Genomic DNA, 23,674 nt, shown 5'->3' with positions numbered 1-23,674 from the left:
GTTTTTTGTATGAATCGATTATCTGCCGCTAGAGAGGTTAACTACAGTAATAGGCGCCTTTTGGATTATGTGATTGGCTATAATCATCACCACTCAAGTCACTTTAGAGAATAGATGAAGCGGGAAGATCTGTGTAGTTAAATGAGGATATAGAGTAACTAATTACCCAGCTGTTAAAGTAGTAACTAACGATCGAAAGATTTCTATCAATCTGATAACTTGTGGGGATGCTTGCTAACTGAAAATGCTACTCATTTTGTAGATAGTAAGATTTATGTAGCAGAAAGGTATGAGAGATTCAACCCATGATAATGTTGACACTGTATCACTTCTGTCTGAAGGATGTGATGCACGCGATGGATGGGCTGATCCAACAAATATGTTAGCTCTCTAATACTCTTATGAGCAAGTTATCGTCCAGGTCTTTCTTGATAACACCCACAGTTGTTATGAGTCAAATGCAAGACATAGTGAGATATGATGAATGCAAGGGAGCTGCAGGGTCATGGCAGACCCCAGGCCCAGCTTGGAGAAATGACAAGACAGACCCCCTATGATGGCACCTCGAGTGGGTGAGTAGATGGAAGATAATAAGGCTGGGCCAAATTTGCTGAGCGATTACCGTCCTTTGAGTCATCTGTCAGTGTGCCAGCAATCTCAAAGTTCTTAATGATCCTTGATTGAATGAGCGATGAGCATAAGGACAGATAAATATGTTGTGTATCTGCTGGAAGGAAAACGCCAACTCGCGCATAGAAGCTCCAGGCCCAGCCTTTTTCCGGGACAGCATGGGAACTTTGAGATGACAGATATATCTGTCAAGCGCCTTGGCGGAGGCCACAAGGCCAGTTCGAACGTGTATCTCCGTCCGAGGCCCTGGCACATTGAATATTAAGCATGGAGAGATCAATATAAGACATGCAACGCTAGGCAGCGGCAGGGGGACGAGCGCAGTCAGCGGATGGTGAGTCAGATGGAAGATGGGGTGCTTGAGGGGTGCTTGTCGGGCGATATTTATATATATATATATTTTTATATATATATTTTTTTTTGTTCAGGGCCTGGGGAGCAACGGCTCTCTCTTAACGAGGCGTCGGAGAATATGCACGATGTGGTAACTTAGTGTATGAGTGTACAGCGCCATTCTTGGACCCGTTGGATAGCAAGCCCTAATTGCCCAAAACGGCATCCCATCAGTAGCTAGTAGTTATCACAAAGACCATTTTTTGGATGGTAATCTCTCTCACACAGGCAACAAGCATTTCTCAAAGCCTTTTTGGACTCTACTCTGCCCTTCCTCAGCTCCGTCTCAGATTTCGCGATTCATAGGCGCCGCCAAATGCTCGGTTGGCTGCCCAGCGCAGCCGCTAGCCAACAGCCAGACCCACCAGCCTGGTCGGTCGTGCCTAATTTTGACGGCTCCAGAAGCAGCTGGCAGTCCCTGTCGATCTGCCAGGCTGCGTTCCTGCATCTCAGCCATATTGCTTGCCATATTGCTTGATTCTGTCTGCGATTCTCGGAACAGAGGCATCAGTCACTGCAACCTTTACTGAATCCAGGGTCACATGCCCCCCTTTCGAGAGGCGATTCCCGTACTAACCGTACGAAGAGCTGGAGTCTAATTCTCGCACCACCATTCAATTTTTGTGGCTTTTCGGATATTGACCCTGCTATTCTGAAATTACCCTGAGCCTGGAGGGTCTATTTTTAAAGAAAGCACTCGCTGTACCAGGCAACGATCTCCTTATTTGCTTTTTATCAACTTCCATCAGGAGTTTCACGAAAGGAAGATGAGTAGTATAAAGGAGAGCTCAATGGCTCCTGAGCAGCCGCAGGAGGCGTCTGAGCCTTCTGCAGCGCATCACCAATGCCAGGAGTTACCTATATCAAAACCCATAACTAAGGAAGAGACCCAGTTGTCTTCTCCTCGTTGTACAGATACTCCATTATCCGAAGAGCCTTCTCCCCCATCTGCGCCTCCCAGAGACGGGCCCAAGTTGGCAAAGGAAGAAGAGGAGGAAATGTTTCGCGCCCTGCAAGCCATATTCAAGACTGCTGAAGATGAAGAGGGAAATTTCGATGTTAAGGGTTTACTCAATGTTCTGGAGGAGGCGGACGAAGACACTCGCTACGGCAGGCGGAATGTGAATGCTCTCAAGGGTGTCAGGGACAACCTTGGTCTCCTCTGGAGGAGCGGATCGGATTACATGGCCCAAGCTGCGGAGGTATTAGCGAATGGAAGCCGGGACCGTACGTTCAATCTATTTACGGGCTCCTTTGGACAATGCGAGAATTTGGGGCTAATTCGGATTTTATGATAACAGCGGCTTGGCGGGGAGCGTACGGTGAAACCGGTATATTGGACTTTTTCCTCCGAGTAATTGCAACGGATGACGTGGAGGACGATATCTTACTTCACTCTTTGCGATTAATCGGAAACTCCTGTGCGGATACTAGTGCGTGATTGAATACATGGGTCATCCATGTTTCCCCCGTCTCCGTTCTTTGAGGCTAACTCGCAGTATATACAGATGAAAATAGACAGCTTGTCGTTGATAAGAATTACACTTTTCCAATTATCAACCTCTTCAAAAATCCTGCGGTGGTTCATGTTGCTATCCCTGTTATATACAATATTTGTGTCGACTTTGGTAAGTTGTTGAGCCTTTTCTAACTCCACGCTCCGTCTCCGCTCTCCGTCGCTTCCTACCTACAATTTCCTAGCGAGGCTAACTTCATCTTGACAGAGCCGGCCCAGGCTCAAGTTGCTGAGAACGGAATTGGATACAGTCTCCTCACGCTACTCTCCGATGATCTAATCGAAGGAAATGCTCTTTTAGCGTATGCTCTCGAACTCCTTGAAACAGCAACTGAACATGGTTCGTCTCGTTCCTCCCCTCCTTTCGCGATTGGGAGATGAAACGAAAAAAGCTGACAGCAGCTGCTCAAGGAGTTGAAAGGGCACCGGATGCCGCTCTTCCATTACTTATCAACCTCGCAACAGATGAAGACATAGGCTTTGCTCGGTTTACAACACTCACTAGCTGCCTTGCGTTATATCTACAAAGTGAGCGCTTCCAAAATTTATGCATTATTCGCCGACTTGTCGAAAGGGTGATTTTACTCCTACGCCGGTCCTACGACCATCCTCCTCATGGCCTTTCTCCCGAGGACATTCAGGTGCTCATGCAACTACGGCTAAGGATAAATCAAGCCCTTTCCGACATTTCTGCTCTCCCCCTATTCTCCCAGGCCTATCCTCTTGACTGTGACCTCTCGGAGACACTGCGCTCTTGGCTCCGGGAACCCGAAGACCAATTACAAATATGCGCTTGTGTCATGCTTGGGAACCTAGCCCGGGAGGATAAAATTTGTGCATCAATGGTCAATGATTTCGAAGTCCACGTACCCCTGATATCAATTTTAAACGCAGATGCCAAAGCTGCAGTCCTACACGCCGTTCTCGGGTTCTTAAAGAACCTCGCCATTGCCACTGACAACAAAGAACCCTTGGCCTCCGCTGGAATTATTAAAGCTGTATCTCGCCTGTGGGCATTTGAGACTGTTCCTCAGGTCCAGTTTGCCGCAGCCAGTCTCACGCGCCAAGTAATCGTGTCCTCATTCAACAACATTTCCCGTTTGCTAGAACCCTTATCCTCCGACCCTGATTCCCCTGCAAATTCCCGCACTTATCTCTCTCTACTCCTCTCCCTTTTTGAAAAGTCAGACACGACCCCAATCAAAATAGAAATCGGCCGCACGATCTGCGCCATATGCCGCTCCATAAACCAGCGTCAACAACACGGAGCCGAGGCGGCGATCGAAGCTTTTGATCTCGCTGAGCGCCTATATAAGCTCCACGAGGATGTTGCTTGGCCCCTTGGAACGATGATAACGCAGACAGAGTGGCCTGTCGTGCAGAGCGAGGGCTGGTTTGCTCTCGCACTGATGGCGTCGACACCCTCCGGTTCCCTAGCGGTTGTCGATAGTATGCAGAACATGAGCGTTTTCCAGCTGATCAGTGACACAGTTAAGATGATTATATCCGAGCCTTCTGGCGGAGAGTCTGTGCAGGAGAAGACAGAGCGGTTGAAGAAAGCGAAAGATCGGGATAATGCGATTATTCTTGTGAACGGGTTGCTGAAGAATAAGGTAGGCTTTCCTTCGTCATCTGATTCCTCTTTTCCGTTACTTGGTGTCTTCGATCCCCCCCGTATAATTTTTTTCTTCTTCTTTTTCTTCTCTATAAAAATATTTTCCGCCACCCCAATACTAACCATATCTTCCCCCGAATAGCCAGCAACACTACCCGGCGCAAGAAGGGAGATGCTTGAGGATCTCATGCGGGATGTCGCAGAAACTTACTTTGTTGAATAAATCTACCGCGGAATACGGCTTTGAAGTGCTCATACACTATACACACTGCGCATTTTTTGAATGCATCGTATCTGGCGTAATTGATTTCTTGACGTTCATATATCACTTTCTCCACTTGGTTAATTAACGAAGTTATGAGTTTGAGAGTGTTTATTCCCTTGTTTGTTCGCTATTTCTCATATGCGTATAGAAGGTATTCTATTCCATCTGGGCCTTCCACTCCTTTTTATACATATTTTATTTCTTTTCTTATACAAGTTTCCTACGTCGCATTTACATCGAGTTTCCAGCCATTTGAGCCGCTCCATATCCATTTGATTGAGCATAGCGTGTGCGGTCTAAAAGTAAAATGACCTGCATTTGGTTCGATTTCAGCTTTCCTTTTACCTCCACAAACAAACAGGAAAACATTATACTAACCATTGTGAATGAAGAATGTTCGATGCAATGGTCAATATAATATCAGGCTAAAAGGAACACATATTTATCCATGCATTTATATACATAATATGAACGAATGTACACAGAAAAATATTGAATTCGCGTCTAGGGAATCAAGAAAAGAAATGGAAGAAAGAAAGAAGAAAGAAAGAAAGAAAGAAAAAAGAGGGCATAAATCACGCCCTATAAACATTGAGTGAGGATTACCGGACACATTCAGCAGTCCATGATCAAAGCCTTCCAGCCAGCCAGCTAAGTCATTAAACCGAGGCCCTATCCCCATCCCCACCACCGCTCCCCGTCTCTGCTTCAGCCACCCTGCTCCTCCTCTCCCGCAACTTCTTCTCTATCCTCATAAACTCCCGAATCCCTACCGGGATATCGGCGAACAGGTCGTCGTCCAAATCACCAATACCGTTGCCATTAGCACTAGCCCAATTCACCTCCGACCCACCACCATCATCATCCATACTCATACTAGCACTCTCCACCTCCTTCCGCGGCTTATGTCGTATTTCCCCGACCGCAACGATATCGCCCCCTTTCTCAGCAATAATAGTCCCCTTCTTCCCTTTCGCCTTCCGTTTTCGCCTCTCCTTCTTTAGTTGTTTTCCCTTCCTCTTTGCCTCCCTCACCCGCTCCGCCCACCCCTCAACGTCATCTCGATAGTCATCCCAGACGCAATGGACACAGCCGCTCATGCAGCAGTTATCGGGTTCCTGGGGGCGGGGAGGGATGGGAATGCCGTAGATGACGCGCCAGGTGGATTCAGGCGTGCGGCTGCCGGGGTCGTAACGGCCGGAGGAACCAGCGTAGCCCGGCCCCGCCAGCCGAGTGCCGAAGACTATGCCCATCCTTTCAGCGGGAGTAGGTTCGCGGGCTGATTCCGGGGATTGGGTTTTGGCATTATCTACCACCTCAGGTGGAGACATTTTCTCTTCGGGTAAGGGAGGTCGGGTGCGGCGGGCGGGGTGTTGTGAGTATGGATTGGAGAGGATTTCAAGATAGTAGCCTTGTAAGGGATATGCCTGATGAGGCTGTTTGGAGGAGAGTGCGTGTGATTCATCTTCCTCATTCCGCTGAGCCGGGGTGGCTATCTGTTTATGCTGGTACGGGTTTGAGTGCAGATGTCTACGGGAAGGACGGGTCGATGTTGCCGGACCTGCAGCGGGGAGAAAGTAGTTTGTACCGCTGTAAAGGCAGCGGGCGCATATAGCATTCCTGTGCCGGAACTGCTTCCAGAGCAGAAGAGACAGCTGCTCCATTAGAGAGAGTGTGGCCTTGAAGGCGTGAAGAATAAGTATGACTGTTGCGGGGACAATTTTTTTGGATAAACATTTGCCGAGATAATTTATCTACGCAGTAGATTTATCTCTAAGACTATTTTATTTAGTAAGATCACATGCTCAGAAGCAATTCTCATCAAATTTCTATTATTTTGATTGCAGAGAAAAAGAATAGAAATGTATAATTGTAATATTAAAAATATCAATGTATATATATATTATTGAAACAGTCAGTCTATACTCTCTACAAATCAATATTTTTAAAAGAAATTCTCATGCTCAATGCTCTAACTTTAACTGACTTTATATCTAAAAAATAAAAATATGAAAAATAAAAATTAGTTTCATCATCAAAAAAAGATCAATTGAATTCTTTAGTTATAATCTTGTGTTAAAACAGCCATCTTTTCTTGTGCAGCGGCTTAACCAAGTTTATGTTGGGGGTCCCGCGGTTGATCGGCCCTTCTACCAGCAGTGCGCTGGTGGTGATCGAGCTCTTTTGCCCCAGTAGCCTACAGATTAACTCCGATCACGTGGCGAATGTTATGTCATCCAACCACCCACGTTGTTTCTCTCCGCAACAACCAGCGGTTTGTTTACAGGATATATGGCTTCGTTGCTTTCTCGCCTTAAAGGAGCCGGTAAGCCTGTTCTACAAGCTATACAAATTGCCCTCTCTCTATGTACAAGCTGCTTATAAGTAACCTTTGTTAGGTCTGAACGTCCCACCACCCCACTCCCAATACCTCCGCATGTCGACGCGCCTCCTCCATGCTCGATTCACCCGCCAAGCGGCGCAAGTCTAATTCCTCCAGCGCAATCGCCGTCAGCGCTTCAAACACAGCCCAGCAGTCTCAGGTCAATGGCGTTGATGTACAGAAACCGCAGCGCCCAAGCCGCGCATCGTTCCAGTCACCTACCAGAGCTAGTCTCGCCCGCTCACACCCAGACGTCCTCTCGCGCGTCCTGAGTCGCTCCCCCGCAAAAACAGCACAGCAGAGGCCAGCGAGTCGTGGGAGGGAGAGCGTTAGTATTGGTGGTGGTGGTGGTGGAGTGGGGGATGGACAGTCGGGCGTAAGAGGTAGCAGGCTGCCTAGGCCATCGTCACTTTCTGTGACTTCGGCTTTAGTGAAGGAATTGCCGATTCGGCAGGCGATCCAGAAATTTGTCCCTTTGTCGCCGCGTCGTGGGTCAAGTGTTCCTGTTTCTGCGTCTCAACCACCGCGAAAATCATCGCAGCGATCACAGGTCTCCTTGTCGGCGGAGCCTGGTGCACAACGCCCCACGCCACAACCCCCCTTGCGGGGCAAGGACCCAACATTTGGACCAATAGTGGACGAGTCAATTGCCAATGGGAGACGCACGCGGTCTTCATCATCGCCGGGTCAAGGACATGGCGAACCTGAGTTGCCTCCTACTCCGACTGAATTGGGTCTGGAGAGAGTACCTAGCCGTCGGAGAGGATTGTTGAGTAGCAGTAGCCCGAGCTACCGCCTGGAGAAAAAGAGGAAGCAAAGGATAAGAGATGGCGTGAAAAGGCTTAGTCCACTTAAAGCTAAAGGCCCAGAAGTTGACACGGATAATGTTGCCGATCAAGTTGCGTCTCCGCGCATTACTTTCCCTGAAGACGACGTTCCTGATCCAGTAGGGGAAAAGGTAAAGTTGCGTGATGCGCTTGCAGCTCAGCTAGCGAGATTGAAGGAGGAGGTTGCGAAGATAGAGTATGAGGCGCAAAGATATGAAAAGCCAGACGAATACCCAGCGCCAGATGAAGAATCTATTAACAATTTAATGTAAGTCACCATCCCATCTCTCCCGATTCCTTGAAGTTTCTAGCTAACCAACTATTTCAAAAGCGAACTCCTGACGACCTCTAACCCATCATGTGCCCCTCCACCCCCACCGCCGCCCTCACCACCCCCAGTCTCCTCCGTCCTCTCATTCCTCCTACCGTTTTCATCCTCCCGATTCATTCCCTCAACTGAGCCTGCCCCACCTCCATCAACCTCCCCCCCGCCAGAGAACCCGTTCGCTCTACACCAGCCAGCAGACTTAACACCATACCTAACGCTCTTCGCACCCCTATCCCTCACCGCGTATACGACCACAACAACCTCCACCTCAATTCTCCCAAATTCAACACAAGAACCATCCTCGTCATCATCACCCATTATTACCCAAACGCACAACCTAACCTTATCCGCACCCGCTCCCTTTCCCACCCACCTCTTCCAAATCCCCATATCCCTACAAACAAATCCAGAAAGCCAGTCCGTTGTCTCCATATCTATCCCCGCACAACCGCAGCCACACCATCCCGATAAACCAGTAGATCACAATATCCCTCCCACGCTCTCCTCCTGGCTACAAACCCGCCTCTCAAACCCACTATTACAACGCGATATCTCCGGTCTCTGCTGGGGAATATCCCGATACTGGGAAGCGGATATATCGCGAGCGAAGATCTGGGCGGAGCTGGAGGAGTTGCGCGATCGGGTAATAACTACTACCCTATCGTCAGCTCAGAAGGTGCCCTCCGTACCAAACCGTGATGACGATAATGACAAGGAAAACGACAAGAAGACATACACGCCGCACATTCTCCTTCCGCACCTTGGGCGCACGTCTTTTCTTTTCTCTGTTGTAGAGACACGGCAACGGAAACCGGAAGTACCAGCGGGTGGTAGCGTTCACTCAGCATATCCACAACTCCTCGTTACATGCTCGCTTAGATTGGATTTATGGACGAGCGAGCCGCAGCTGCAGCCGGATATTAGCGTTTCGGTACCGCTGTCGTCCCCCGCGGGAAGCCCGGAGAAGATGGAGAGGGAGGCGAAGAGGGTTTTTCGGAGCTTTTTGGGGAGTGGGCATGGCAAGGGTAAGGGCAAGGGCAAGGGATGGAAAGCAGGGGCGTATGGACAGGTAGAGATTGATGGGGATGCGGAGGTGCTTGTTCGAGCTGTTGAAGGGGTTGTTGGGGTTCTTTTTGGGGTGGTGTGAGTGAAGATTGGGCTGGTTGGGTTGGGGAGAGGGGGATTATAAATTGCATGTGTGTATACACGTGTGGGTATGTTGTATTGTATATAATGCTTCTTTCTTTTCCTTGGGTGATGGATAGGCGGTTTCATAGATTATTCTCATCTTTTTTTCCGCGGCGGGATCATTTGACAATCGAATCGTGCACGGCGCAATGGGATTGATTTTTTACTTTCAAGGAACAGAGAAATGGGGATTCGGCATCTTTTCTTTGTTGGTTTGTGTAAGTAGCAAGCCCGAACAATTTTTTTTGACGAATAATAGGATCGGTCTGTTTTTTGTTTCTTTACCTGCTTCTTAGATTACAGTGGTTCCAAGCATGAGTATACTGTTTGGGTGCTATATCGAGACATATTTATAGTTGCGTACGGGAAATGTAGCCCATGCTGTAACTAGCTGGAATGCCATAGTCCCCAGTCTGAACAAATTTGCCCTTTGAACCTTCGATTACTCGCATACCGGATTCGATTATGCGTGCGGGATAAAACCTGTCATTATATGGCATGACACCCTGGTTAAAGACGATCAATGTGGCTACGGAAAACCCGGTGGGTGGGGGGAGAAAGGAGAAAGGCAACTAACGGATCTTACATATCTTTACGCAAGTCATCGTTTGAAACATTGAGAACGGAAAAGAGAGAAAAGAAACGGAAGAAAGAAACCAGAGAAAAAAGAAAAAAAAGAAAAGTAGGAATTAAAATATAATTATGCCGTAGTATTGTATGTTTCTCTCTCACTGCAGCTGCTCCGCTCTCCTGCCATCCCGAGTTTTGGTCCGGATGGCGCAGATACCAGTTTCCAGTGTTGGCTGTTTTTTGTTTTCCCTCTCAAACAACCCATAACATAACCATATTCCTTTTCCATTCTCCTTCTTCTACCTCCCGCCCCCTTTTCCTCGTGTTAAAAAAAGATCATATATCAACCAAGCAAGATCCGACGAACCCAAGCAACCCGCTCCGTCATGAGAATCAGCATTAAAACGGGAGACGAAAGCAGCAATAACAACACCGAGAAGAGGGAGAAGAGGAAATAGATAATCTCGGAAAAGTGACGGCCGGCCATGATTTCTTTTCTTGAATTTTCCCCTCACGGAAACAAAGTTCTCTAGGCGTCCGTCCGATCTCTTCTCGCGAGTGGTGATGGCGACGATGGTGGTGAGAGTGGTATTGGTGGTGCTGCTAGTTTCTCGTTCTTCCGTTTTTGTAGATTGCGTTAAAAAAACAAGTTAAAAAATAAAGAAAAAGAAGAAGAGGAAAAAGAAAAAGGAAGAGATAAACTCATTTATCAGATTCCCTTCTTTGTTTAAAATTTTATATTTTTTTTTTCGTCTCTCTCTATTTCTTCGCCGCAGCAGCTTCGTCAGCCTTGGCCTTGGCTCTCTTCTCCCGTACACCAATCAGTCTCGCCTCGCTCCGGGCGTCTCTCAGTTTTCTGTACGCACCACCCTCGACACCAGCGGGCAGGTCACTCTTGCTGATCTCTGAGACGGCCTCGGCGCGGCTGATATTGTTGATGGGGAAGAGAGAGTCAACGCTCTTGGTGAAGCTGTCCTGGGCAGCCTTGATCTCCTCGGCGGAGGAGTCGAGTTTCTTGTATTGGCCGGCGCGGCGGGGGAAGAGGATCAGGCGGGTCTTGTACTCCTTCAGGCGGGCGACGTTGACGGTAAGGGATTCGGAGGAAGCATTGACGCGGCGGTGGTCGACCGCGATACCGATGGTGGGTGCGAGTTTGCGGGGGATTCCGGCTTCCTGTGAGTTTTAAGAGCGTGTGAGCGGATTGTTCGTTGGACATGATTTCCAGTCGCCTACGTGGCACTTATTCCCTCGAGACAGTTCGGGGAAAGAAAATCCGTACCTTCAGCTCTTGAAGAGTGAAGCCACGACCAGCTCTGACACGGCGATTGTACTTAACAGTCGGGCATCGCACGACTGGTCTCAGCTTATCGACAGGGCGAGGGGCGACGGCAGCCGCCTTTGCAAGACGAGCTTCCCGACGACGGTGTTTGCGACCAGGCTATATCAAGTAAAACACACGAGGATGTGTTAGTTGTGTAAATTTTCGATGTTCGCATGAATTCCCTTTCCCACAGATATATGGGATGGATCTTCGCGTGTTTGTTCTTGGATTGCGGGTGGGTTGGAGAATTTCAGAAATTCCGGATGGGTTATGGGACGAATGGGTGTAAGATTGTTGATATCGTACCTGATCGAAATGTACCCGAACACGGCGAGCCCAGTCCTTGTGGAAATCTGTACAAACACAGCAAAAATCAGTCACCAACTTCTTCCCCAAATATATCGTAATGATCCAATTTTGGCATAAAACTCACGGTTTTTCGGGATGGTCTGGTTATGCTTGATCGCCTATAAAACCACACACACACACAAAACCACACCAGCACAGGTCAGCGATCTGTTGTCACTCTTTCTCCTCCCGCTCTCCCGTGCTCTTATTTTTCTTTCTTCAAACCGGAGGCTCTCTCTCAATTGGAATTTGGCAGAAACATACCATGGTGACGGATGGGGACCAAGGAAGTCGAGGCGGATTTGAGTGTCGGTTGTCGGTGGTCGCGGTTCAAACAAGACAAGACAGGACAAGGAAGAAAGGACGGAGACAGCAAAACCTTGGAAGTATGTTGTGGGTTGGTGTGTCACGTGCCGGTGCGCATAGGCGCCAAGAACGCTTCCGCATGCGGCTCGCTTAGCGATGGACGGTTAGCCCTAGGGGCTTCCTAATCGGGTAGGCAGGACGTTGAGTTGAATTCATTTATAACTACCTACACTGTACAGAGTAGGTATGAACTGACAGAGAATAGAGAGTATTCCTATTTGATTCAGAGACAGATGATGAAATATTAAATTTCAATGAAATCAAGTTCTAATGAGTGTCAAATGTTGTATATCTTATTTATCTTACTCTTACTGATACTGCAGAGTGACTATTATAGTCTTTTTACTTACAGATTGATCAGTGACAATGTGAAGAAGAATGATGATAATAATAATAATAGATCTCTTCTCAGAGTACTCTGTACAGTAGACTTCAAAATACTGCACAGACACAAAAACAGTGAAAACTCACAAGAATATCATCATTAACAAGCAGATTTCATCCCAAGAAGTGAACAAACTCAAGACATAAAGAAAACTGACAACTATAAAGACAAAAGCTCCCCCATTCAAAGAACAAGAGAGAGGAAATTCACAAGTCATAACAAAACCACCAGCTGAATCCTGATTGTTACAATTGCATATCACAAAGCATAATAAAAGGAAAAGCACAACAGAGAAATTATTAAACAAAAAAGAACATCATGAAAGTTTTCATCAAGTCATAAGCCAAAGTATCCCCAATCAAACAACCCAGGTCAAAAAGGGTGAGAGCAAAGCAGACACATTTTCAAACATCATATTCCATGGACAAAGGAGAAAAGGAAAAGAATGGACAATAGGACAAACAAGAGAAAAGATTCGAAACAACCATCAATAGGAAACAAATAAAGAGGAAGAGAAACAAGACGGAGAAAAATAAAAAGGAAAAAAAAGAATCAAGGTTGAATCCCAAGCCCAAACGCCTCTCCAGCCCGTAGCTTCTTCGTCGCAATCTCCTTCTCGCCGGCATAAACATTACCAGCAGCTTTCCGCTTCAGGCTATTATTACCATTTTCTCCACTACCGCCTCGCTCAACACCGGCCTTCTTAACCTGCCCAAATAGCTTTGTTTGCAGGGTCGAACTGGATTTAGAAAGATTCGAGGACATCGAACTGTGTTGTTGTTGTTGGTGCTGGTGCTGGAGTTGTTGTTCTTGGCTGCTCCCGGGGTATCGGCGGAGCATGCTCGTAGCTAGTGAGCTGGCTTGCGAGGCGGGGACGTCTTCGTCGGTAAGTGCTTCTTTGTCATCTTCGGAAGCGGATATTGTGCTATCGCGATCGTGGCGGCCACGTTCGTCACGCTCACGGCGTGAGATCGAGACAGAGTGGTTGTGACCGTGGCTGTGGCGGGAGTCTGGGGTCCGTTTGTTGATTGGAGTGAAAAAGTGGCCTCGGGATTCTGTGGTGCGGGATCGTTGCGGGGTTACGGGGAGGGAAGACACGGGGAGGGAGGACACGGAGTGGTTTACGCGGGTGTGCTCCTGGTCGGGATTGTGGCTGTGGGGTTGAGAGTGGGAGTGGTGATGGTGATTGTTGGATTTATGAATGTGATTTCGTGATGGTGTAGAGTGCACGCTGACATTTTCTCCGTGTAGAACTTGGCCAGCTGCAAGTAGTGCAGCAATCGGATCCTGGCTGCCAACTCTGCTAACATGGCTACGGGCACTATCTGGGTATCGAGTGGAGGTAGTCTTTCTTTGCGGAGTGAGAAATTCGGGTTGTGGACTGGGCATCAGAGATCCATGGTCCAGCATAAGAGTGAAATGCTCACGATTTTCACGGATGCGCTTCTTAAGACGGCTATTCTCTTCGCACAGCAGCTCGTTTTTATCCGTTTCTCCCTCGATGATTCGTTTGGCTCGTCGCAGGCGGCGTTCCAGTGTGATGTTTGCGTCCTCGAGCTCCTTGATCCGTCTCATTGTTGCGTCTGGCTGAGGCGTCTTGGGAGACAGTTCAGGGGATTTCTCCAGGCTGAGGCCGCGCCGATGGCGATATTCTACACTTTGCAGAATCTCGACTTCTCTTCGTGCAAGCTTCTGCTCCACCTCGGCTCTCTTGATCGCCTCGCTGCTGGTGAGGCACAAGAGACTGTGTTGGAGCTTGAAGTGAGCAGCTGACATGCGAAACTCCTGTGCAAATACAAGGAGATCCTTCGCAACTTTTCGCAGTTGCGCCTCATCTGCGTTGTCGATATCTCTCGAGGATGGCAGATCCGCTGAAGCTCCATAAGCTACGCAGAGCGTTTGGTCAATGGTGGCGGGCGGTGATGCGAGGAAGACGTCTGAGTCTGAGCGTGGACGACGGAATGGAGTAGCCGCAGCATTGCCCATCTGTTGTGTTGTTGTTGTTGTTGGAGGAGGGGTCATGTTGGAAGAAGATTTTGGCGGGGGAGATGAGCGGAGTTTCTCAGGCATGGAATGTTTGTAGTTTTGGTTGATGGCTGGCTTATCTGGAGAGGCTGATAGGCTTGCTCTAGAAGGAATTGGCGTGCTCGGGACCTTGATCTCTGCCGCAGGTGCTAATGAGCACTGGGAAGACCTCTCTTCAGTTTCCCTCGTCGTCATGGCCGCCATCAACAAGATAGGGAAGGAAGCCGTAGATAAAAGGAGAGAGTGAGTCAAGTCGATATGGATATTTAAAAGGATTATTTGTTGCAAAGGTGACAAATATTCAAAGAGAGGTGGTGAGCGACGAAAAGGTCGAAGACTAGAGGCCACGTCACAATCGTAGCAATCGAGCGGATCGAGGGACGGGCTGCTCGCGCGGGCGGGTCTCTGCTTACTGTAGCACTGAGAACCAAGCAATTGGCAAGCAAGAGACGCGACGATGTCGTGTTTCGCAGGAGAAATAAATATATATCCGTCTGTATATACGGAGTATCTAATTTGGAAAGAGGAAATGAGATGGGTGGTTTGCCAGGGACCCCAGGATGGAGAAAGGGAGGTTTACTAGTAAAACGAGGCGGGCGAGGAGGCTGGAGGAATATCTCATGGGTTGTTGTGGAGGCAACGGATGAAACGGCCCACTTTTGGTGAATCCACAGGCGAGACCACGCTGAGTATGAGAATGCGAGAGACAACGTAGAGAGATATGAATGATTCATACAAAAGGAAAAGAGAGAAAGCTCAGGTGAGACGGACAAGGGATAGATATAGTAAGATATATAGAGGAGGAAGTTGGGGGGATGTTGTTGGTTGTTGAGGAGATGAAGTCAACAACAAACTGGTTTAAGCCGCAGCCGATTCCCTTCCAAACAGGAAATTTGCGGAGGCTGGGGTCTTGGCATTCAATTACCAGCCACACAAATTATGAATCATGTGACTTAAAGGACCATATCGAGTTAGCGTGGAACGGGAGCTTTCAACTATTGGTCTAGTCCATATATGGTTAGTCATATAACATCCGGAATAATGATCCTCCGGATAATCTTGTCCCAAATAGGAAAAGTCATAACAGCCGCTCCTGTTCAGGGATCAAGCTTGGGGAGAAATGTCTATACACATCCACCTCCGGTCAGAAACATTCCGGACAAAACAAAGACAGACAAGGCTTCCTTTGAAAGATAAAGCAGGAGGGGAATAATTCAACACTCTGCCGGATTTATTCTCTCTAACTGTGGACGTCCAGTTGACCTTCTCTTAACTATGCATCTCGTCTTCAGCTAGGTAATTCTTGGAAGCTTACGCTGTAGTTAGTTATTGTCTACTTTACCCCTGGTCCCTGATCTTCCAATCCACCTGAACCATGGACCACAGCTATTCCACCCCGAAACGTCCCAGTGGCATTCCACGGCCCATGTCAAGACTCCCACTGCCTACGCATTCTACTTCCTCCAAATCTATCCGGCCGTCTCCGTCTCGCGAACGCCTACAAGCTGATTCCGGGTTAAACATAGAGAGATTGCGGAGACCTTCACAAGAACTCTTTAAGAAACCCCCGCTGCCGTCTCCAGCTAAATCTCGAGAGAGTTCATATGGCCAGAATGAGTATTCGTATAAATGGACCCCCAATTCCGGCGGTTCCGTGGCGGAAGATGAAGAAGAGGAGGAGGCACGTGAAAGCAGGAGTAACAGAACAAGTATCTACACTCCAACAACTAAGTCTTCAAGACCCTCACTATCCGATCGGACTATCGAAACTATAGCCCAGATTCCTTCTTCACCGTCTCCTAGTAAAAAGAAATCGACGTTTTTTGCCCCCGAAAGCCCCATGGCACCTCCCTCTCGGCCCCCTTCTGTCACCAATAATTACCAGTCACGCCCTCCATCCCGCCAGGATAGCGCCAATGGATCAGTTCTGCAATTCTCCTCCGCCATACGAACCGCATCGACACCTCGAACACCTTCTAGTGTCTCAAATATGCCCCAGCCAACATTCATCAAGAGATCCGTGTCTATGTATCGAGAGTCCACCACGCGGTCTTCAATAAACGGTGCTGGTACTGCCTCGCCAAACCATAGTAACGTCTCTACGGCTCCACCAATATCGAAGAAAGAATCTAAAACCCCTGCCGCTGGCGCACGAACCTCGTTTTATGGAGGTAGCAAAAGCATGTCAATAAGACCACCTAAAGCGCGCCCATCCCTAGGCGCCAATGCATTCGCAGCCCAATCGAACAACGTAAGTACAGGCAATGATGCTAAGAAGCCTGCAGCTAGAGCACCTGCCACAAAAGCACGGAAACCTTCCTCGAATCTTTCTTCTAATCTTACCTCTCCAACATCTACCTCCTCAAAGAAATCACCCAGAACTTCAGTGACGTCAGACGGTAATCCGTCCGATTTACCGCCACGAGAACCAGAAACAAGGAAAGCAACGAAGTCATCAAGCGCTCTTAGAGAAACCATTGCCAAGGCGAAAGCTGCGAAAAAAGCCGCAATGGAAAGTAATGCTAAAAATGGCCTAGGTGACGTTCTGGATCCCTCGAACGACCCCTTTGCGCAGCTGTCCAAAGCTGAGCCTAATAAACGTGTATTGAAGAACAAGGCTGCCGCGGCAAGGACATCAGGTCATTTAAATATCGCTGCCATGGGACTGAAGGAAATCCCAGATGAAGTATTGACTATGTACGATTTTGATCCAGAAAGTGAGGGCGAATGGTATGAGAGCGTTGATCTTATTAAATTTATCGCGGCGGACAATGAGTTTAAATCGTTATCAGATGCTATATTCCCTGATGTTGATTTTAATACCATGGACATGGATGAAAATACCAAGGGATGCCAATTTGGTGGACTGGAAGTTCTAGATCTTCATGGCAACATACTTACTACTCTTCCCAAGGGTTTGCGAAGACTCCAACGACTACGTTCTTTAAATCTTTCCCACAATCGGTTGGACGCGGAAGCTTTCGAAATCATTACCGAAATCTCATCACTAACCGACTTAAAACTAGCAAATAATAAGCTTGGAGGCAGCCTAACTTCAATTATTGGTGCTCTTTCTAAGCTTGAGGTGCTAGATCTCCGTGAGAACAGCCTCACTGAACTCCCAGATACTCTATCCGACCTTTCCTCATTGCGCGTTCTTAATGTTGCCGAAAACCAGTTGACTTCCATTCCATTTGAGGCTCTAAAGGCACTTCCTCTTGTCGAGATCAATGCTCAGAAAAACCGCCTTCAGGGACATCTTATTCCAGCCTCAGTTACCCGCTTGGAGACTCTACAAGTTCTGAACGTGACGAGAAATTCATTGGAAAGCCTTTCGCTTGCTGAAACCCTGGAGTTGCCCAACCTCCAGCAGTTATCCATAGATGCAAATCGCATCAAGGCTCTCCCAAACATTTCTACTTGGAAATCACTCCTTACCTTAACCGCGGAGGACAACGCTATCTCTAGCCTTCCGGAAGGTTTTTTAGAGCTCGAAAATGTAAAAGTTGTCGATTTTACAGGCAACAATATAACAACGCTGGACGAGAAGATTTCCCTATTGGAAAACCTCTTCTCATTCCACATAGCGAACAACCCGCTGCGAGAACGCAAATTCCTGACGATGGATACCGACGAATTGAAAAGAGTCCTACGCGGCCGTTGCGAACCCGACCATCCTGAAGCTGAGGAAGAAGACGGCTCAGTCCAGACCGAATTCACTCTGGCCCCAGAGAGCCCTACACACGCCAGCGCCTGGCGTATTAAATCCGGTGGCGTCCTCGACTTCTCTTCCACGGACTTAGCCGACCTCGACCCGGCAGATCTAGAACCCCTGCTTGCCTCTTCCACAGCTATAAAATGCCTGTACTTACACCACAACCGCTTCCACACTCTCCCCGTTGCCGGCCTCACCCTCCTCTCCCATACCCTCACCGACCTAGACCTCTCCCACAACCCCCTCTCCTCTAGCCCCACCACACCGCTTCTTACAACACCTCTTTCCCTCCCAAACCTCCAAAACCTCACCCTGAGCTCCACAGGCCTAACAAGCCTCGAGGTCCTCCAACACCACCTCTCCGCCCCAAACCTCACTTTTCTTGACGTCTCCAACAACCGTCTCACAGGACCCCTTCCCCACATCCGACAAACCTACCCTGCCCTAATCACTTTCCTCGCCTCCGACAACCAAATTGATAGCTTAGAGTTCGAAGCTGTGCGCGGCTTACAGGTCCTAGACGTGAGTAATAATAGCATAGCGTCTTTGCCGCCTAGATTGGGATTGTTGGGGAGCGAGGGGTCTACAGCGTCGGCAGCTACAGCAGGAAATAGCAAGGGTGGTGGAGGTGCTACAGGGGGAACAACGTGTTTGCGCCGTTTGGATGTCGCAGGGAATTGTTTCCGTGTCCCGCGCTGGCAGGTTGTGTCGAAGGGGACGGAGGCGGTGTTGGAGTGGCTGAAGAACCGGATTACGGCGGAGGAGTTGAGGGAGTGGGGTGCTTTGGAAGAGGATGAGGATGGTGTTGTTGATTGAGGGGATTTTATTTACTTAGAGCCAGGAGAAGAAACAGGGAATTCTGCCTGGAGACCCTGCGGGCTTGTACCATCACCATCTTATATTTACTTACACTGTTCATGTAATATTTTCTTTTTGGATTTTTCATATTTTTTTCCAATTATTTCATTTTTCTTAATTTGCCTGTCCACGTCCTCCTGTGTCTCCGTCTGTCTGCTCCTCTTGCGTTTACCTGTCACAGGTGCTTTTTTTCTCCTCTGTATTATCTTTTCACTCTCGGCCCTTTACTTCATAATTTTTATTGCTCGGGCCGAAATCTTCGTCTGACGCTGCCCATGAGAAACTCCGTCGTGAAATCTTCCCAAGCGTGGAGCGATTATATTTTTCCCATATCTCCTATTTCATTTACTTGTTTCCATGCATCTTTCTTGTCCTATTTTTCGTCGATCTACTTTGTATATATCCAGCAACAGCTTAGATTTCTTCCTCTTTTGGGTGCTTTTTTTTTTCCTTCTTCATTCGTTTTGCATTTTTTTTTTTTTTTTTTTTTTTGCCTTTTCCTTTCTGCACGTCCCTTTCTCTTTGAATCGGCATTTTCCCCCTGAATCGACTAACTTTGCTCCATTCTTCCTTTTCGTTTTCGTTTCTCTGTTTACTCATATATATAATCCCGTGTCCTCCATATGCCTGTGTATATAAAAGGTACAAACCAGATGAAAATAATCAGATTAAATAGAATTCTTATGTGTAAATAAACTGAACAGATATTGTTTCATGTACTCTCTGGTTAATGAGACCAAAATCGCCATGCCCACGTGTTTTTCTCGTAGAACTTAACCACATAGCTACCTGGGTATATAAATAATATAATCTGCAGCGAAATCCATCCCAATTTTCAAGGGTAAGACATCTACAATAACCCCAACGAAATATAAAGTATCTATCACCTACATTTACCCAATCTTCTTCCCACAGGGGCATCCATGCGTTCATGGACGACGGCCGCCGCAGCAATAATCTCTATGACCCCTCCGCCTTCGACCTCGTAATCCCGTCAATAACCCTCATCCACGTGTCTGCCCATTTCGGAAACTTGTCCTCCTCACCCGCAATCTCCGTTTCGCCATTGACACTCTCAATGAACGGCGACCGTGCCACCTCCGCCGCTGAAAAGGCACATTTGCAGAGTTGCTTGGTATACATGGTCACATTGTCGATGTCGTGATCATACAGAGAGCCAGCGACCTCGTCGACGAGATTGGGCAGTTCCTTTAAACGCTGGAGAAGGAGGTTGACTTGGGAGATTTGAGCTGAGGAGAGGGTGGAGTTTGGTTGGTAGTTCTGTTTTCGGTCATTAGATGTTGAGGAAGACGAGGAGGTTTTCGATTTTAGACGGTGGGATATTATGGCTGGATATATCTGGGCGATTGGGTTGAGGAGACGGAGGAGATTTGATTTTTCAGACTGGAGGTTTGCGATGGAGCTGGTGGTTTCTTCGTCATCGTTACTTTCGTCGCTAGCTTTGTCCTTTTCCTTCTTCTCCTTCGCCTTACCCCCAAGCTCATCACCGTCATCCCAAAAGAGACCATCTTCGTCATCATCCTCCTCCTCTTCCGGGTCCCACTCTTCCAGCTCCCTTATCCCATCCTTAACTAGCTCAAGATACTGCCTCGCCTTCCCCGCCACAAACCCCACAACCCCACCCTCCGCAAACGACACCAACTGCTCACACGTCTTCCACAACCGCCCAGTACACGACATGACTTCCCCCTTCTGCTGCTCCGTCACCGTCACTTCCTTCCCCTCATCACCACTCCCACCGCTATCCGCAATCACCTTGACAACCCCAACCAAATTTCCAAACTCCTTCAACGCATCTTTAACTAGCAATTTCGCCTCAGCGTGGAATGCCTGTGTGTATTCTGTCGGTACCGCGAGAAGGGCAGCTGTGACAAGGGAAGGGAGTATGGATTCGTTTACGGTTGAGAGAACAGTTATAAGCGCTGAGGGAGTGAAAGGGGTATTTACGGCTAGGAGAGATAGTTTTGTTGTTTGAGCTTTCAGGGCTGCGGCGGAGGCGGAGAGGAGAGGGAGGGGCAGCGGGGCGGGGTTGTTGCTGTTGACGTTGCTGGGCTGGGATTCCGATTGGGGTAGTGGGATTGAGAGTGTTGAATGGAATTGGTCAGTGATAATGAGGGTTGCTTCCAGGATACCGGAAAGGGTTGGAGGCATTTTTTCACGTTTGTCTGTGTTTGCGGTGCTGGCTGAGGAGAGTAAACAAAAGGAGGAGAATTTTATTTTCGTCCTCTTCGTTATCGAGTTATAATAGTGTAGTTTATCTCAGCAAGCTCAGACGCTTCTCCAGATATTCATTGCTGTTTTAACACTGGATTGATGATTATAAGCTAACCCAAATAGTAAAATCAGGTCATGTGAGTGATGATATCTTGCGAAGCGTCTGAGAAGAAACAGTTCCTGATTGTTAGCAACACAGGAAGAATTTACTCAGTACCCTGAGTATGGAAGAGAATTCCAACTCAACTTCATAGATTCATCATTTCTGTATCACCTTGAAACCTTAGAATAACAATGTTCTCATGATGTATCTGATTTTTATATTCATATCTCAAGTTCTTAGAATAGAAGTATCACCTCAAAGTTGACCAGTGTGTTTTTGAACACAGGAATTTTGATCCAATTCCTCATACAAAAAAAAGCTCTTAGAAATTCTGAGATCAAAAAATATGATCATTTTCAAGAGTATACATCTATCTTAAATATAGATTTTTTTGAAATATTAAAGAAATATTTCTATTCTTCTTCTCTTTAGCTATAAGCTAAGGTGATTTTCAAATCTCAAAGATATGTGAGTATATAGTAATAGAAAGTCAAAGTTGAAGAATCTGAAAAATCCTTGTAAATCTCAGGAATCTCCATTGAAGATGAAACCATTTCTTCTCAGACCCTCTGGCGAGGATTGCTCTGAGCACATGACTTGTATCAAAAGTAGGTTAGTGTCATGCCGGATTAACTAGTTAATAATAATGCTGCAACCCGTTCAAACCGAGCCAGAGGGTCTGAGCCCGCTGAGATAAAGTGTAGTGACAATACAAACATGTGAAGCAAGGGGAGGTCACGTGGGCATGTGGGCCCTAATTAATTAATCCCCCTTGTCTGGCAAAATGTACATACATTGTGCATGTACATTACATGTACTAGGAATATGGTTTCTACGACTCGGTATGGGGAATGCTCGTGGATTCGGATATGTATTGATTAGTTCTGTTTATAATTAAGTGTTGTGGGAGTATAACTGCTTGAGACTTCTTCTACATTGATCCTGCGATCTTGGAGAACATCACAAAGATAACATTATTGCTTCAACAACTCCATTACACAATAAATAGATGAAACAGCATCAAATGTGCAAAGGAGTGAACATATTTGTCTACTGGTATGTATATGCCATTTATAAAGTAGTAGTCCTGATGTTAGTGGTGATACATGTCTAGCAGGATGCTCATATCAAAGACTGCAGAATGATAAAACAACCACTGTTTGTATTGTTGTTGATTTTTTAAAACTATTTTTTTATGACAATAACCTTGCAGACTTCAGGCATACTACGTATGACATCGGCCATATCATTGTTATATCAGTATAAACCCCACTATCAAAAACTTGCTTCTTGACGCACATTCATGGAGATATAATTAATGGAAAGCTCAGTTTTACTAACTAGCCTTGAACTGGCAAGACTCTCAGGAAATAAGGTTGGTCCCGTCACGCTAGACAGATCGCTTAACTTACAAGGCTATGAGTTCGAGCGCGCGACCTGGAGACAGTAATAAGTTACCTCTGTCCACGGCGTCATGGGGGATTGCAAATACGTCTCCAAGATCTGATTGAAGAGTGCTTTTTCTGATCGCAAAACTTACCGAAAAAAAAAAGAAAAGAAAAGAAAGAGAGAGAGAGAGTGAGTGAGTGAGTGAGATGACAAGGGCCTAGTCGGTAAGGTGGTATCGAGCTCCAAATTGTTTCTTCTTGAATATCAAAGAATCTATCACGGATTCGGCAAATCCATGCGAGTGGTCAGTCATATCAAAATGCCGCTACAATAATTCAGGAGAAAGGCACATCCACTCATAGATCTAGTAAGTTTCCTCTTATGCAAGCTCTCCGTTTCGTTAACCGGGATCTAAATGAACTTCGGGAGAAATGTCCTTTTTGCGGGGCCAGTGTTCAAGCCCATTTATTATTGTAATGTACAGCAAGAAACTAACCCCAATAAACTACAGCCAGATGGGACGGGACGCGGAGCTCAACACAAATACCTCGACTTGTGCTTGTGTTCCCACTCCATAACTGAAAATTTGCGGTGGTTCTGTTTCTCCTGAATACTTGATCGATCTTCTTCTTTAACACTATTTGCCTATCTTTCCAGTCGAGTTACGGTGGCCAAGATGGACGCCGACCGCCTAGTATGTGATAGAAATGACGCTCTTTTTATCGGCTGACATATGGTTTTGCAAATGCATGTGCCGTAGCAACTAGTCTATAGGATAGCAACGAAGCACTGCAATCAATCTACAATCGAGACCAACGATTTCTCGAATGGCTCCTACAACCGATGCTTCAGAGTCAAATTAGAACATGGGTGGGCCCGATGTTATTGTTCGCATCCACATGCTGGGGAAGTCTTTTCTTCGTCGGGAAAAGGTCCACGGTGAGGTCGAGCTATGACATGCGTTGCTGCCAACCAGCCATCGATTCCTGTTCCGAAAATTCTGGGAACGGGCGCCTCTAACATAGGACCCTACGTGGTTATGAAGTTTGTAGAGGACAAACTGTTAGTGGATTATCTCATGGCAAGCCCGCAGAAGAAAATAAACCAGCCATGTTGAGAAACGACCTGGAGATGTCCACTCTCAAAAAGACGTATCGTGAGATGGCTCGGATTGTTCTCGCCAGGTATAATTGAAGTTCCCCCACATAGGAGCC

At 47.2% G+C, this 23,674-nt stretch overlaps 7 protein-coding genes across 7 annotated transcripts; 3 read left to right on the top strand and 4 right to left on the bottom strand.

The window, feature by feature from the left end:
- Positions 1-1,062: 1,062 nt before the first annotated feature.
- BDCG_17836 (uncharacterized protein) lies at positions 1,063-1,628 on the bottom strand. The gene is made up of 3 exons (XM_045426889.1): positions 1,601-1,628; positions 1,248-1,507; positions 1,063-1,169 (listed from the first exon to the last, which is right to left on the bottom strand). The coding sequence occupies exon 2, from the start codon at positions 1,490-1,492 to the stop codon at positions 1,310-1,312; it is 183 nt and encodes a 60-aa protein (XP_045282654.1). The 5' UTR covers positions 1,493-1,507; positions 1,601-1,628; the 3' UTR covers positions 1,063-1,169; positions 1,248-1,309.
- Positions 1,073-5,605, top strand: BDCG_08706 (GTP binding protein). Its single transcript, XM_045424493.1, has 6 exons — positions 1,073-2,250; positions 2,325-2,456; positions 2,532-2,651; positions 2,748-2,879; positions 2,951-4,152; positions 4,297-5,605. The coding sequence occupies exons 1-6, from the start codon at positions 1,791-1,793 to the stop codon at positions 4,375-4,377; spliced, it is 2,127 nt and encodes a 708-aa protein (XP_045273190.1). The 5' UTR covers positions 1,073-1,790; the 3' UTR covers positions 4,378-5,605.
- Positions 4,458-6,194, bottom strand: BDCG_08705 (uncharacterized protein). The gene has a single exon (XM_045424492.1). The coding sequence runs from the start codon at positions 6,081-6,083 to the stop codon at positions 5,079-5,081; it is 1,005 nt and encodes a 334-aa protein (XP_045273189.1). The 5' UTR covers positions 6,084-6,194; the 3' UTR covers positions 4,458-5,078.
- Positions 6,195-6,875: 681 nt separating this feature from the next.
- BDCG_08704 (uncharacterized protein) lies at positions 6,876-9,104 on the top strand (the record flags this gene model as incomplete). Its single annotated transcript, XM_045424491.1, has 2 exons — positions 6,876-7,897; positions 7,961-9,104. 2 exons carry the CDS (start codon positions 6,876-6,878, stop codon positions 9,102-9,104), a joined length of 2,166 nt encoding a protein of 721 aa, XP_045273188.1.
- Positions 9,105-12,021: 2,917 nt separating this feature from the next.
- On the bottom strand, positions 12,022-15,023 carry BDCG_08702 (uncharacterized protein). Its single transcript, XM_045424490.1, has one exon. It carries the CDS (start codon positions 14,362-14,364, stop codon positions 12,688-12,690), a length of 1,677 nt encoding a protein of 558 aa, XP_045273187.1. The 5' UTR covers positions 14,365-15,023; the 3' UTR covers positions 12,022-12,687.
- Positions 15,024-15,281: 258 nt separating this feature from the next.
- BDCG_08701 (leucine-rich repeat-containing protein 40) lies at positions 15,282-19,487 on the top strand. Its single transcript, XM_045424489.1, has one exon. The coding sequence runs from the start codon at positions 15,536-15,538 to the stop codon at positions 18,689-18,691; it is 3,156 nt and encodes a 1,051-aa protein (XP_045273186.1). The 5' UTR covers positions 15,282-15,535; the 3' UTR covers positions 18,692-19,487.
- Positions 19,147-20,988, bottom strand: BDCG_08700 (uncharacterized protein). Its single transcript, XM_045424488.1, has one exon. It carries the CDS (start codon positions 20,903-20,905, stop codon positions 19,694-19,696), a length of 1,212 nt encoding a protein of 403 aa, XP_045273185.1. The 5' UTR covers positions 20,906-20,988; the 3' UTR covers positions 19,147-19,693.
- Positions 20,989-23,674: the final 2,686 nt, after the last annotated feature.

The sequence above is a fragment of the Blastomyces dermatitidis genome (assembly GCF_000003525.1).
Source record: "Blastomyces dermatitidis ER-3 genomic scaffold supercont1.12, whole genome shotgun sequence".
In the NCBI taxonomy this organism is placed as follows: Eukaryota; Fungi; Ascomycota; class Eurotiomycetes; order Onygenales; family Ajellomycetaceae; genus Blastomyces; species Blastomyces dermatitidis.
This window is presented reverse-complemented; position numbering and strand designations above follow the sequence as displayed.